This window comes from Arachis ipaensis, chromosome B01 (assembly GCF_000816755.2).
Source record: "Arachis ipaensis cultivar K30076 chromosome B01, Araip1.1, whole genome shotgun sequence".
Classification (NCBI taxonomy): domain Eukaryota; kingdom Viridiplantae; phylum Streptophyta; class Magnoliopsida; order Fabales; family Fabaceae; genus Arachis; species Arachis ipaensis.
In genome coordinates this window covers 127,160,486-127,176,579 of record NC_029785.2, presented here as the reverse complement: position 1 = coordinate 127,176,579, position 16,094 = coordinate 127,160,486, and the positions used below count along the sequence as shown (strand labels likewise).

General features: G+C 34.3%; 2 protein-coding genes and 2 long non-coding RNA genes across 5 annotated transcripts in view; 3 read left to right on the top strand and 1 right to left on the bottom strand.

The window, feature by feature from the left end:
- Positions 1–16,094, top strand: part of LOC107619864 (phosphoribosylaminoimidazole-succinocarboxamide synthase, chloroplastic-like) — a 55,629-nt gene that overhangs the window by 32,980 nt on the left and 6,555 nt on the right. The window lies entirely within an intron of this gene.
- On the top strand, positions 6,309–7,681 carry LOC110263196. The gene is made up of 2 exons (XM_021104118.1): positions 6,309–6,758; positions 7,189–7,681. The coding sequence occupies exons 1-2, from the start codon at positions 6,555–6,557 to the stop codon at positions 7,444–7,446; spliced, it is 462 nt and encodes a 153-aa protein (XP_020959777.1). The 5' UTR covers positions 6,309–6,554; the 3' UTR covers positions 7,447–7,681.
- LOC107636129 lies at positions 9,342–9,918 on the top strand. Its single transcript, XR_001619330.2, has 2 exons — positions 9,342–9,593; positions 9,689–9,918. It is a non-coding gene; the product is annotated as an uncharacterized LOC107636129 (long non-coding RNA).
- Positions 9,569–15,134, bottom strand: LOC107636110. 2 transcript variants are annotated; one of them, XR_002348381.1, is made up of 3 exons: positions 14,806–15,134; positions 11,291–14,722; positions 9,569–11,170 (listed from the first exon to the last, which is right to left on the bottom strand). It is a non-coding gene; the product is annotated as an uncharacterized LOC107636110 (long non-coding RNA). The 2 variants fall into 2 exon arrangements; XR_002348382.1 differs by having other exon boundaries at positions 9,569–13,599; positions 13,791–14,722.

Sequence of the window (16,094 nt, the reverse complement as noted above, 5' to 3'; positions counted from 1 at the left end):
GCAGAGTGCATTTGATAGAGTCCTTGCCTCAATTCCCTTCAAGGGACAGGTTTTTGTGTTCTTATTCTCTATCCTTGTTCTTTGTATGAACTGTTTACTTGGTGCTTAACCAGACAAGCTTGTGATGATTTGAGAAAACCCAGTATATAACTGCTAATGCCGTTGTGTTCACTCCTGATCCTATTGTTATCATAACAAAGAAATGTTATGTTTTTCCGGTTGAGTTTGTTGGTGAGTGTTTTGTTAATTGGTATTTCGGATTGGTGCTTGCATACACATTTTATCAAATGATTTCAATGGCTATGAATTGGCATATATATTTGGTATAGGTTGTGGAGGAGGAGTTAGTTTGCTGGAAATGATAACTTGAAAAGTACGATAAAAATAGAATATATTTTTTCGGAGCAATGGGATAAAAGTAAATATTGCAGTTATCATTAAGTGCTTTAAGTTTATTCATGCTACCCAAACTTCAACATGCTATGCTCATTCTTTATTCATATTGTTCTCAATATTATCAAAATATTTTCTTTACAAAACAGAGAGGAGGATTTTAGAAAGTGTTTGTTGCCACCTTATTACTGCGGTCTAAAGGGTTTGTGACCGGAAGTACTAAACTTCATTATGGACAGTCTACAATAAATGCATCTGAAACTATTGTGGCAATGCCTTCCCGGATGGTGAAGTCCCTATATTTTTTGTTTTGCATTCTTACAATTGTTTGTCTCTTTATTTAATAGGCTATAATGTTATATAACACATCACATGTTTGGTAAAAAAAACCAAAAGTTGGCTGATGAGGTATTATTCCTTGTACTCTCATCTGCATCTATCTTTTCAATACAATTGAAGTTACAGTAAAAGACTAGATTTAGAAACCCAAAGAATCAATAGACAGATCAAATAATGTTGTAGGAATAAGAAACAATAGTCAAATCTATCTTATTATGCTCTTTTTTTCTTTTTTTTTAAGGCAGCATCAGGTGGATAATATTATTTTATTAAGAGCCTAGTTCATGTCATACCGTACAATTGCTTCTTGATACTAGCGAGGATATGATTAATGATAGATAATGTTTTACTATTTTTTAATAGTTTTCTTTTATCTAGCTTTCTCAGTTCTTTTTATAATCAATTTCCTTTGTAGATTATAGAAAGGGAATTAATGACAAGAGTTGATTATGAGGAAGTCAATAGAAAAGTTTTTTAAGTTTGTTTAAATACGGTAAGGTAATTAAACATTTTATCATGTCATTTATAAATTTTGTGAAATGAAAAAAGTAATGATATGCCTTCTCAATGTATCCTAAGATGGTAACGACACACTCTCAATGTATGTGCTATCTGTTATTTGGAATATAGAGAAGAATAAGTCTACACCAACTATTCATCTCTATAATTCAAATAATAGATAGCACATACATTGAGAGTGTGTCGTTACTATCTCGAGATACATTGAGAAGGCATATCATTACTTTTTTTCATTTCATCAAATTTATAAATGACATGATAAAATACTTAATTACCTATTCAAAAGACTTAAAAGCTTTTCTGTTGACTTTCTCGTAATCAGTTCTTGTCATTAATCCCTTTCTATAATCTGCAAGGGAAACGGATTATAAAAAGAATTGAAAAGGTTAGATAAAAAAACTATTAAAAAATAGTAAAAACATTATCCATCATTAATCATATCCTCACTAGTATCAAGAAGCAATTGTACTGTATGATATGAACTAGGCTCTTAAGAAAATAATATTATCCAGAAAAACATTGACGTTGCCTTAAAAAAGAAGAAAAAAACAGCATAATAAGATAAATCTGCCTATTGTTTCTTATTCTTGCAACATTATTTGATCTGTCTATTCATTCCTTGGGTCTCTAAATCTGGTCCTCCACTATAACTTCAATTGTATTGAAAAGATAGATGCAGATGAAAGTACAAGGAATAATACCTCATCTGGAAGTACAGGAACATCATGATCTGCAACTTTGGTTGTAGGCGTGAAAATATTTTCAACCAGCTTTTTGGTTTTTTACCAAATTTGTTATGTGTTATATAACGTTATAGCGTATAAAATAAAGAGAAAAACAATTGTAAGAATGCAAAACAAAAAATATAGGGACCTCACCAACGGGAGGACATTGCCACAATAGTTCTGAATGCCTTTATTATAGACTGTCCATAGTGAAGTATCAATCTTTCCGGTCACAAACCCTCTAGCTACAAACAGCCGTAATAAGGTGTCAACAAATAATTTCTAGAATCTTCATCTACACTTTTGTAAAGAAAATATTTTGATAATATTGACGGCAACATGAATAAAGAATAAGCTTGGCATGTTGAAATTTGGGTAGCATGAATAAACTTAGAGCACTTAATGATAACTGCAATGTTTACTTTTATTCCAGTTCCGGAGAAATATATTCTATTTTTATCATACTTTTCAAGCTATCATTTCCAACAAACTAACTCCTCCTCCACAATCTATACCAAACATATATGTTAATTCATAGCCGTTGAAATCATTTGATAAAATGTGTATGCAAGCACCAATCCGAAATACCAATTAACAAAATACTCAATAGAAAAACAGAACATTTCTTGCTATGATAACATTAGGATCAGGAGTGGACACAACGGCATTAGCAGTTATATGTTGGGTTCTCTCAAACCACCACAAGCTTGTCTGGTTAAGCACCTGCAAGTGGGAATAAAGAACATTGAGTGTGATCCATGATAAACCAAGTAAATAGTTCATACAGAGAATAAGAGCACAAAACCTGTCCCTTGAAGGGAATTGAGTTAATGACTCTATCAACAGTAGTAACTAGAACAAGGTACTCTCCATTATCATATGTCTCTAACCTGTGCCATAAGACCACAAGTAAGCAAATTCATTAATTTTTTAGATGATTTTTTTTAGTCAATGTTTTCTGCTTTTATATTACTATTGCAATTTTACCAGAAATCTTGACTTCCATTCATTTGTATTAATGAGTAGATAAATTGGAGAGGGATCAAAGACGGAAATATGCACCTTTCCCCTAGTTTTGGAGGTGAGGGCGGGAACTGTATGGTGAAAATTTGTTTCGGAGAGGTAGTTGAAGGGGGTGGTTCTAATGAATTGGAGCACTTGATTCTTGCGTGTGCTGTTGAGAAGAGTGTCAGGTAGAGCGGCGTGTTTTTGTGGTTCTACGGTGGCGGAGAGTGTGGGGAAGTTGTTGTTTGCTTTGAAAGTGAGTGCGGTGGAGGTTGGGGGAGGCGGAAAAGCGGGTGAGGTTGAGTTTGAAGGGTGTAACGCAGCAGCCATAAACATGGATTCACTCATTGCACTGCAAACTTTTTAGGAGTATTGACCTATTTTCCAAGGTTGCAAGAACTGAACCAGTTATTGAACTGATCAAGTGATAGGTTCAACTGGGATCGAACTGTGATTGAACCGATTTACTTAAATATACAATAAATTTATTAAAAATTCAATATATAATTTCAGTTATTCAAATTTAATAATTTCTAACCTAATTTCAAAATGTCCGTAATTTATCATTAAAAGTTCAGAAAATAAATCTTTTTAATTAATTTCTAAGTTTCAATCAAGTAATCAACAATAACTTCTAATAATCAAGTAATCAATAACTTTTAATAAGAGTATCATTTCCATCTCACATAAAAGAATTGAACAGTAAAAATCCTCTAACCAAGAATCATACATTCGTAACACAAAACAAAGTTCAATTCAATTACAAATTCTTAAATCTGTTGAATATAACAGAGCCAAAGCATATAATCATATTTAGTTTTTGGGATTCTAATCCATTACTCAGCAACGTGGTTGTGACTTCTAAATCCAAACTAAATAGCAACAAAAACTAAATTGAATCTAATTCCAAACTCAGAATTCAAATTAAATTGAATTCAGAATCACACCAGCATTCAACAAATTAAATAAATTAACCATTATTAAAATTAACTCAGGAAATCAGAAAATCAAAATCCAGCAACAATATTTTAGGAAATCAGCAACATTACTCCAGAAAATCAGCAACACAGAATAAGCAAAAATTAACAAAATCAGTAATTTAGAATCATTATCTCAGCAACTCAGAATTAACATTATTACAAAATAAGCAAAAATATATTGAAGCAGCAGTGTTTGCCGGCGGCGATGGAGGAATGGAAGTGGCGGCGACGGAGGAATGAGAAGTGACGGCGAGTGATTTGAGCTCGAACAGAGAGAGCGAGAGAGAGCTCGAAGAGGGACGTTGAGCTCGGACAAAGAGTGAGAGAGAACGATGAGACCTTAACACAGAGAGAGAGCACAATGAGACCTCAACGCCACGAGCTCAACTCGGAGTCGCAGACCTTCGTGCGACAGCGACGAGACTACAAGAAAAGTACCCATCTAGCCACATTTTTTTTAGCTACATTTGAAAAGCGTAGCCTATTTGATAGGCTACGCTTTTCTCCGTGTTGCGTTTTTATAAGAGAAAAGGAAACACAATTGTGGCATAGTTTAAAAAGTGTAGCCTTAGGTATTATAGAAATCACTTATAAAGCGTAGCCGTATGTTGATATCTTTGGGTGCACTTTTCGTATCAAAGAGAGCGCTTTTAGAGAGTAACTTATTTGTTAAATTTTGGGTGCACTTCAAAAGTGATGCCTAATGTATCTAGAGGCAAAAACTTGACACTTCGTGAATTTTTTTTTCTCTTTTTACCTGAAAGCACACTCAACTCACACATTCAGTGAAATTTTTTTCCTTTCCCTCCAAAGCTCATCACTCACCTCCAAAGCCCGAAGAAAACACTTTCAAAGAGCTCACCATCGCGAAGATCGAAAACCCTCTCGCTATCGCCATTGACCGTCTTCGCCCCCCACTCACCACATCGCTGCACGCACTCACCACATCGCTGCACACACTCACCACTCGACCGTCGCTCCTTCTCGACCCTCCTGCACTGATCGTTGCTGGGCCGCTCTCACCATCGTCGATCTCTGCGCTTCTCATCGTCCTCTCTGTGCTCACGTCGTTGATTAGGTATGTATTAATTTGTATTTGGTTCTGAAATTTGACGGGGTTTAGGGTTCCGATTTTAGAAACCGGTTTCTGCTCGATAATCACAAACACAACAACTATGCTCTTATTTGTTTCTTATATTTCAATTAGAATGTTGAAATTTGAGAGTAAACCAAGTTGATGCATGAGCCAGATACCCTTGGAGCTGAACCCCTCGAAGAAGAGTTAGGTGTGACACTTCCAAAGGATGCATTCAAACTGATTTTTGTTTTTATCCAAGAGTGATAAGTGGTGTCTGCTCTGTGCTGCATTACTTTAGTTTTGTCTCCGTATTGAATCTGTTTTTATTTTTTATTTTTTTAAGTTGATATGTTTATAAGCATGATTAGGATGATTAAGATAATGAAACTTTGCCTCCTTTTGTTTGCCTATTTTTGCCATTGTTTTTAGGTAAAACTGCAAGCATGATATAAAATTAAAATGAGGCGTCATTTGTGTTATTGTCGTGAAAGCATATCAACTGAATATGAAAACAGGAAAAAAACCTAAGAATTCTCTTTATCTTCTAATTAAAGACTTAAATAAGCATCATCTCTAATGATATCTCTTAGGATCAATTAGTCGGAATAGTAAAAAGATTTCACTCCCTATCTAATATTTGAAGATGTTGGTAATAGGTCTTAGCTAAGATCACCATTACACACAGATAGATCATAGATGCTTTGAATTTTAGTGATAATAGCCAATTAAAATGTGTCAAAAAAATAACGGCAAATGGGAAAAAGGGAAAAACTTGGTCCTAGATTGTATAATACTGTTATTTGATAAAGCACAGTGGAAATAGGAGTTTTATTAACCAAGTTTTGAGTTACATATGGATAAAAACAGCTGTATAAATTCTTATGTAGCTTCTCATTCTTGTTGCAATTAAACGGCCATTCCTTAGAAAAAGAATTGTAATGTGTTATTATTTAATTACGCATCCAGAGAAAATAATAATTGTGCAGAAATTTCGTTAAAATTAAAGGGTTACTATAAAACTAATGAGAGTGAATGAATAAAGTAGGAAGAATTGGACGGAAATATTTATCTGTGCTGCTGCGGTCTCCAGCCTGTTATCCGCTCTCCTAAAATTATTTGATTCTGAGTACTCAGCCCCCTACTAATTAATATTTTATATGCTCTTATTCACAGAATTAATATTTTCTTTGGTTATTTAATGATGACGCACATGTATGTGTGTGAAAAAAAAAAAAAAAAACTACCCTGCTGTGTTACATTTCTTACAATGATATTTGCTTTTAATAATGTTGATTTCTCTTATGAAATTACGAGGAGAATAACACTATTGGAAGGACACGTACGATAAAAAAGATAGCTGGATGGACAATTTCAATCCCATGCTGAGATTTCTGGATATTTTACTATCCCAGACTCGCCTATTGATCCGGGAAGCCTACCAAAGGTTCAAAGCTGAAGATTCTCGCAGGCATTGTCAAAGCCTTGATTCAAGAAGTATTATGTCTCACTGTCTTAATGATTACAAGCACTGAACTCCAATGGAGGCAAGAAAGTGAACAAGAATTGGCCTTAAGAAAATCCAAGCAACGGATACACATCCTCAAGAGCTACCTTGATGAACTCAACAATGAGTCCTACTTGTCTGGTGAAGAGGAAGAGGAATCATCTTATGAGTTTACCTCTGATACCAAAAAATATCTCTATGCTACTGCTGTTGAAGTTGAGTTTTTAAGAGACTTTTTTTATCTCCTATTTTATTCTGCTGAAAGATGACCGTAATAACCTTTAATTTTCTTTGGATTACTAGGACTTTATCTCTGGTGTAGGTGTTTTTAATTTTCATCCTTAATGACAAAAAGAGAGAAATTAAACTAATTTATGACTTATCAAATATTTTGCTTGAATTTTGTTTTGCTTATATTATTCTTATGATGGATTATTCATTTTTCTTATGGCATTAGCGCACATAGACAACGAGAGCTGGTTGCATTATCAGGGAAGTTATCTTTATCCTATCACTCTGATTCAGTTTAAAAGTGTTCGTCATCAAAGAGGAGATTGTTGAGTCAAGCATTGTCATAACTACCTTGATAATGACAAACATTTAATTTTGCCTAAATTGACTAACTTTCTATTTCAAGTTTTGCAGGTTTTGATATCAGGAAATCATGATCAAGGACAAAACAACAAGCATACAATATTCCACAACATATCAAGCACAAAAAAAAAAAGATGTTGCACTTATTGTGAAGTAAAACAAGGAAGTTCTCCTCAATCAAGCCAAACGGTCTATGTCAGATTGTATGCAACGGCTGAAGGAACAAAAGAGAAAATACTTCTCTCCATCAACAGTAAACCGAATTCTCTATATATGAATATTCTTTTTAAGGAAGAAAGCAACAAATAGTTTGCATATCCAGCCAATGAAGCTCGAGTTTTCTTCTTTATTCTTGAGTGATTTATGGTAAAAATTGGACGTAGGTCTCAGTGAATAGGAGACCAAACCATGCTATATATCGTGGTGACAACCTATCTCTCTTTCTCTCTTCTGTATTATGAGATAAAATTAAAAATAATCTCTTGTTTTTCTAGGTTATGTATAATCTGTAAAAGTTATTATATATTGTGTTTTCTTAATTCAATTCCCCTCTCTTAAGTCACTAGAAAACTTTCAGAAATAATCTCTTTTGGAGTTTGGTGTGCGTTTGATTTTCTATTGGCCATCCCCAATATTAGTTAAGGCTGTGTGAAACAAAAAGAATGTGTTTGGATCATGATTCATACTAGTTTTATTAGTTTTAACCGAGAATTGATTATTAGACCGATCTAGTTTGGGGTAAAATCCAATTGTCTTTAGTAAACTGGTCAAAAATTTAAAAATTTGGGTAACTGATCTACTGACCTAGTTTTCAATGATTAACCGATTTAAAATAATAAAATATAATTTGTTTAAAAATATATATATTTATATATAAATATATTATTTTATTATATTTGATTTAATCTTAATTAAATCTCAGTTAAACCTTGAACTTTGAAAATTTTAACTCTATTAGTTCGATGATTGGCTCAATTTTCAAAATATTGGTTTGGATAAAACTTGTAAACCTAGATTGAGCTTTACTGGAAAAATACAATTGATGGAATTAATAATTTCTTACTTTTTCTATCATTGTAAAGATGTTGAAGTGTTAGAAATATAATATTAATATGTTAGTCGATATAAAATGTTTAATATTTGACGTATATGTGCAGCATGGTAAACGAAATTTAATATTTGAATTGAAAATTTTTTTTCTCTCTTTTATAAATTCTAATTTTCTTCATACTAATTATCTACTCTCTAGCCTTTTATATTCGTAATATTTTTATTTGTAGAACTTTTTTTTTTATGTTACATTATTCAAAATAAGCATGTTTATTTATGAGCAGTGTTAGATATACAAGTGATATTCAACTAAGTCTAAACAAATTTAGGTGTCAACATAACAAGAACTTGCTAGGTGTTAAAATAAGGATTAAAGAATGAGACAACACAAAAACATTTGTTCATATAGTATTTTTCTTAAGTTATATGACTAGCACTAAGATTTATTCATATATCTTATAATAATTTTATTTTAATAAATCCTCCACTCCAGGAGAAGGGTTCGACGATGAATTTGAGCTCTGAAGTGGAATGGTGGCTGAATATCGAAGAGGGGTAGCGTTTGTTTTGAGGTACTGAGACAAAAATCGGAAGATTGAGATTCAATATTATGTTTGTTAGTTCAGAGACTGGTACTAAAATTTCTATCTCTGTCTCAAAAATTTTAGTATTTCAGTACTTTCAAAAAGTAGAGACACAGAGGACTAAAATTTTTAGAGATGGAGACTGAAATTTTAATAATATTTTATATCTAAAATATTCTCATTTCAATTAATTAATTTCAATTTTACCCTTGTGCAAATTAAATTAGAGTTTTATTCTTATTTCAATTCCTGTCTCCCACTTTGTACCAAATAGAATACTGAAATTTATTTCAATCTCTGTCTCTTAGTCTCAGCCTTTCCGTCTCTGTCTCTCCACCAAACGCTACCGGGTTGGGTTTTTGAGTTCTTTACTTCTTTTCTAGTTTTCAGAGCGAGAAAGGGCCAAAGGGTATCAAAGAGGGGATTTTGATTTCTGAATGTTTTTGTCAGACGTTAAATATCACGCATGCATAAAAGACAAATTGGTTTCTAGGCCTATTTGTGCACAAATGACACTCCGTTTCCTTGAATATTGCTCCTATTCTCCATGATCCTAACCATTATTTTGAAACAAATTCTTTTCCCAATTTAGGTATGTGATTGGTGAACATTGCGACCCTTGAAAGCTCGTCAACTCCATGTCGCCTACGAGAAAAAAAGTGTTAGTGATGATTAAAGCATTAATTGTGTATCAAATGGAGGAAGAAATTGAAAGGCTAAAGAAGAAAACTTAAAACGTCATTGTGGAGCATATACCATTGTCATAGAGTCTAGCATACAAAGAACCCAAAAAGATCATTCTTTAGTTGTCCTTAATTCAAGGTAATAATGTTATTGATTGAATTGAACCTTTCGTTAGTTGAATTGAAGTGATATTCAAGTCTTGGAGAACCTGATGTTGTTTTAATTACTTGCAGCCTTATTGGGAAAAAAATTGCACATTGTGACTTCTTCACTATCATCCTCCTTAAAACTTAAAAGTGGAGGCCTATATTTCATGAGAAATTGCAACATTAGAAAATTCCATATCTACAACGTTATCATCTCTAGTTTTACTATTGTTTTCTTCTTCACTACTACTTAAGATCACATTATTTAAAATATAATGATCGAAAAATAAATAAAGCTCATCTCTATCCTTGTTCTCCTTCTTGTTGTCACACATTTTTTTAATCTCCTTGTCTCCATAGATAGTGTGAAATCCGGAATTCAAGGTAAATAGCTTTCGGGTTAAATCAGTATATTTGTTTGTATGCATGATAACTAATATCTTTAAAAAGTTACTTCAAATAAAAAAAATTCACCAAGTTAACATCTAGGGAAAAAAAAACTTCTTAACACTGTCATTTATGTAATGTAGTATCTCTTTATTGTCATTCACAAAATTCTCTCCATATTAATAAAGAGGAACCACGAGCTTAGTCATGAAAAATGGTAAATATCAATATCACAAGGTCAAACGCAGCTCATAAATAATAGTTTTTTCTTTTTTAATATTTTTAGATTGCGTTTGTTTCCTAAAACTGGGATTGAGATTGGGGACTGAGTATTGTGTTTGGTGACTAGAGATTAGAAATAAAATTTCAGTTCCGACACAAAATTTCAGTCCCTTTAATACCTCCAGAAAGTTGGGACATACGGGACTAAAATTTCCGGGGACGAAGATTGAAACTTTTATAACATTTTTTTTTTCAAAAATACTCTCATTTAACTTTTTAAATTACAAATCTACTATTCAGTCTCTATATTTATCTTAAACTAAACATGATATTGATAACACGTTTTGAGTAAACTCAGAGAAAAGTAAAGAACTGAATATCAATTGCACTAGATGCAGAGAATTAACGTGTTTACAAGGCCAAGTACTTCTGCATTATATAAATGCAGAGTTGTGTACAATAATATTGTGTACTTAAAGTAACAACCTCAACAAACACTTCTTGATCTTGATTTTCTAATTACTGCTATCCTACTTCATTTATATCACTTACACCCCCCTCAAACTTTGGGGAAGTAAATTGCTGACCCGAAATTTGACTTTAAAACCATCAAATAATCTGGCAGATAATGGTTTTGTTAATACATCTACTATCTGATCAAGGACAGGAATGTTAACTACATATAATTCCTTCTTATTAACCATTTCCCTCAACGAATGTTGGTCTAATTCCAGATGTTTGCACCGGCTGTAAAGTACTGGATTTGCTGCTAATGTACAGCGCTCTAATTGTCGCAGTAGATCGTTGGCACTACCAATTGTGGAACTCCAAGCTCAGTAAGAAGCTGCTGCAAAGAGACCATCTCTGACTGCACAGACGTAAGGCCACAATATTTTACCTCACTGCTACTATGACTCACTTTTGACTGCTTGTGACACTTCCATGAGATGAGGTTTGTCCCTAAGTATACACAATAGCCTATTATAGAACGTCGATCATTGAGATCACTGGCTTAGTATGCATCTGCAAACTCCAACAGTCTATAGTCAGTATAGCTGGAAAATAAAATTTCATACTTACCGTTCCTTTCAGGTACCGCAAGATTCTTTTCACAGCCTTCCAGGGATTGTATGTTGGGTTATGCATGAACTGTGACACCCTATTCACAAAGAATGCAAGGTCAGGCCGTGCCATTGTCAAATATTGAAGAGCTCCTACTATAGAGTGATACTGTTGCAGATCATGACACGGGTCGGAGTCATTTGCATAGAGCTTCAAGTTTGCCACCTTTGGTGTAGGCATCTCGCTTGCATTTTCCATGTTTGCTTTTCGAAGAATCTCTAAAGCATATTTCTTTTGTGACAAATGAAATTTTCCACCCTGCAAATGTGTGAATTCTATTCCAAGGAAGAAACTAAGATTTCCAAGGTCTTTAAGAGGAAAGATTTTGTTTAATTATTGTATTAAGTACTGAATTTCACTTGAATTATTTCCTGTTACCACTATGTTATCGACATATATAAGCATGTAAATTACTGATTTTGCAGTTTTCTTACAAACAATGATACATCAGAGTGAGTACTTACAAACCCAAACCTTATCAATGTGTCCCTTAATGTGAGATACTAGGCCCTCGGTGCCTGTTTTCAACCGTATAATGCTCTATTCAACTTGCAAACAAGGTTAGGATTCGAATCCTCATAACCTTGTGGCTGTGTCATAAAAATCTGCTCAATCAAAACTTCATTTAAAAATGTGTTATTAAAATCAAATTGATGCAAGACCCATCCTTGAGTGATAGCTGAAGTCAAAACAATCCTTGCTGAAGAGGGTCTTATTACAGGTGAGTAAATTTGCTCATACTCTATGCCTTCGACTGATGCAAAAACTAGACGAGCTTTGTATCTTACTAGCTCTCCTTTTGTATTTCTTTTGATAGCGAATACCCACTTGCTTCCAATTATGTTTGCATTGGGTGGTGAATTAACTAAAGTCCACATATTGCATTGGTTTAATACCCTGAACTCAGCATCCATAGCATCCTTCCAATGAGGAGTTTGGATTGCTTGTGTGACTATTTTGGTATTTGTTGAAATAGATCAATCTCATTATGTGCATAATATGCTTTTGGTTTGTAAATACCAAGTTTAGACCGTGTTACCATCTTGTGTGTGCTTGTGGTGGGTTGTTGATGTTGAATTGAGTGGAAATCAAGTCTTTGGTCAATAGCCCCCTGAGAAGCACTACGTGAGGTACTGTCTTGTGATATGTGCTCATGATTTATATATTGAGTTGATCCACTTCCACCTAAAGTCTCTTCAATTGGTAGAGAATTAGTTGTCACATCATGTGGTGAACTTTGATTTTGTGAAGTAGGCACAAATTGATGTGTGGAAATGGAAGACACACTGTAATAAGAAGCTATAGAATTCATAGCTGCAGAATTAGTGTTAGTATTGTAGCTAGAGTGATTTAAAAACAACTCATTTTGTGGAAGAGAATCATATACACCTTTCCATTTTTATTCATACACTTATATCCACAAAATTGAGAATCATAACCAAGGAAGAGACATTTCTCATAACTATATTCAAGTTTATGCTTATTGTATGGTCTTAGTTAAGGAAAGCAAGAACACCCAAAGACATTTATCAAACTAATCTAGTTTTCTTTGATATAATTTTTCATATGGAAAGGTGTAGTTAAGCACAATAGTAGGTAGCCGATTCATCAAGTAAACAGCAGTTCCAAAAGCATCCTCCCAAAATTTTATAGAAATGGAGGATGTTGCCAATAAAGATAAGCCAATCTCAACAATACTTCGGTGTCTCCTCTTTACAATATCCTGTTTTTAGTGTGTATAGGGACAAAAAAGTCTATGTTGTATGTATACCATGCCGAGATAAGAAGGTAGTGAAAGAATTTGACACAAACTCCACCATTATCCATTTGTAAGGCTTTAATCTTGTGGTCAGTAAGGGTTTCAATCTGATTTCGAAAAGTTTGAAAGACATTAAGTGCCTGTGACTTATTAGTTAGGAAATATACAAAAGTATACTTAATTGAAATATCTACAAAACTAATATAACATCTCATTCTATTTCTAGAGATGATTGGAGATGGCTCCCATATGTCAGTGAAAATTAACTCCAAAGAATTGTTATACATAGTATGTGAAGCATTAAAGGGCAAAGCATGATGACGGACATAGATGCCAAACATCCCCAGGTCCAGGCTGATGCACCTGCTTACCATCCACAAATGCCAGAGATCCAGTCCGATGCCCCAGCTCACCATGCACAGATGCCAGAGATCCAGGTTCAGGCAACGGATTATCAGGCATAGTACGTGGTCGACTTGAATGAGCCGGCAGATAGTCTGTATGACACCTGGTTCACCATGGGAGAAACGTCCCAATCTATATTTTGTGTCTGAATATATCTTTACTAAAAATAAATGCTTTCAGTGTTTTTAGTAAATAAATAATTCAGAGGATTTGATAATTCATAATAGTCTCTAAGACCATTTTTCTCAGTTCTATAAATGATTGATACTAAATATGGTGCTGCAACTCTCTTACCTTGTCATCAACGAATTTGGACCAGAATCTTGCCTGGGCCCTTTCATAAGGAGAATGTGGAAGAAGAGTATTTTGCTTCCAAGTCTCATCAATATAATCAAGAATGAGCAGTGATTCAGCAAGGGGCTTACCCTGGTGCACAAGAACAGGTACCTTTTTGTAGACAGTGTTGTATTTAAGGAGCATGTCACTCTTGTTGCTGAGATCTTCTTCCACATATTGGCACTCTATTCCTTTAACTGCTAGTGCCCACTTCACTCTTAGAACAGCTGGACTACCCCAAAATCCTATTAACTTCACTGATCTCCTTCCATCTTTTTGTCTTCTCAATTAATTTGTTAATCCAAAAGGAAAACTAATTGGATAGAGATGACTTTGATATCAATACCCGAAAAAGAAGGATGGCTTTGATATCCTTCAAAATATGCCTATTTAACCTTAAAAATTAAGATAAAAAAATTCCCTAAACTACAAAGATGATTAATCATAGTCATATTACCAAGCAAAGAAGCAGAGCAATATTCTGAGACTTCATGTGAGGAGAGAGAGTATAAGAAGAAAGAAAGATCCAGAACAATGTGACATAAGTTAATGAAATATTCATCATTCATTATTCAGTAACAATGTGTGCCAAAGACATCGGTTTGGTTGACAAGTATACAAGTTAAATACATGGTGCAATTGGCAAAGACCAAGCATGATTTCTATGAGAGTTAAATGTTCATCTGTCTTTAGGTTTTAAGCTTTATTTATATAATTTCTTTTATTTAAAAAAACTTCTTGGTAGAATTTCTGCTACTTGTAAGTTTTAAATATATCCTTAGAAAGGGGTTTATAGAACACAGAATTGAAAAAGTCCTGACATTCCTAGGCTACTTCAAAGATGCCAGTGCAGATGCAACATTTCGTGATATTCGCTCATGTATTGGCTCCTGCAAAAGGAAATGGAGTTATATTCCTATGACTTTATCAGATAATAGATAGCCAAAATGAAATGTTGAAACATATGGATTACCTCAGACGACAGCACCTCAAACTTTGATCTTGTTATAGTCTCATACAAGAAAATGTATCTGTCCAACAGAATTAGTATAACGACAAGATTACACGTTGGTTTGGAGAAATAAAGCAGCAGGTAGATCTATTTGAATGAGGATTAGACATGACAGACGTGCCATGCAACCAAAACCATGGTTGAAGCATCTTTGTGTAAAAATTGAATGATTAATTCAAGCAATTCTGATTCCCAAAACCAAGAAACACATAATTCTATAGGCAATTTATTTGTGTATTTATCACAAAGAAGCACATATCAAGTGGAAAAAAAAAGGAGGAAGTTTTAGAGAAATACCGCCAAGACAATCGCAAACAAGATCTTCAGGAGCTTCAGGAAGAACCTTAACAAGATTCATTGGTGTGATTTGAAACCTTATTAAAGCATGCAATCTAGTTAATTACATTCTGAAAACCAGACCGAACCGGCCGGTCTGACCGGTTTAACCGCAAACTGGTGACTTGTACGGTTCGGTTCAACATCAAAAATCCCCAGAATCAAAACCATTTTCAAACCGCTGAACCGGTCGAGAACCGGTCGATCGGACCGAACCGGGACCTGGCCGATTTTTTTATTTTGCACAAAAACGCCAAAACGCAGCCGTTTAGCATTCAGTAAAACACCCCTAACCCTACCAACCCTAACTCCCTCCAACTCTCCAACAGCGCAGCACACACTCCCTCTCTCGTCCCTCCCATCATCCTCGAGCTGGCCGTTCCTCTCAACACCGGCGAGCTCAATCCCTCCCTTTCGTTCAGCCGCCGGACTGCTCCTGACGCCGTCGCCGGTTGGAGCTTCGAAGCACAGTCGGTCCCTCACTCAGCTAACATCTCAGACTCTCAGCAGTGGAAGCACAGTTGCCGAGCTCGCCTCCTGCCTCCGTCGCGTAGCTTTGTTCCTCCGTCGCAAGCTCTGCTCCACCGTCGCCACCAGCTCTGTTCTTCTAGGTATTTTACTATTTTTTTTAACAATAATTGTTGAATAATCTCTGAACTTGTTATGGCCTTATTGGTTGAATAATTGTTAATTAATCTATGAATTCTTAGGCTGAATAATAGGTTGAATAATGGTTGAATATTGTTAATTAATAATTTTGAATTTGTGATTTACTGATTTTTCATTTTTCTTCTTCAATTATTGTTGTCTGTGGTTTAGGATTGATAATTTGTAGTTCTATTGTCTTTAATTTCTATTTTGAATTTTAGTTTTTATAGTGATTGACTGATTTTGTTTGATTCTGTTATGGTTCT

Bases quoted from the DNA above. Each gene is read 5' to 3' on its own strand.
- LOC110263196 (XM_021104118.1), top strand. From the start codon at position 6,555: ATGATTACAAGCACTGAACTCCAATGGAGGCAAGAAAGTGAACAAGAA. The intron at 6,759-7,188 runs GTTGAGTTTTTA...CAAGTTTTGCAG, and splicing joins TCTATGCTACTGCTGTTGAA to GTTTTGATATCAGGAAATCA.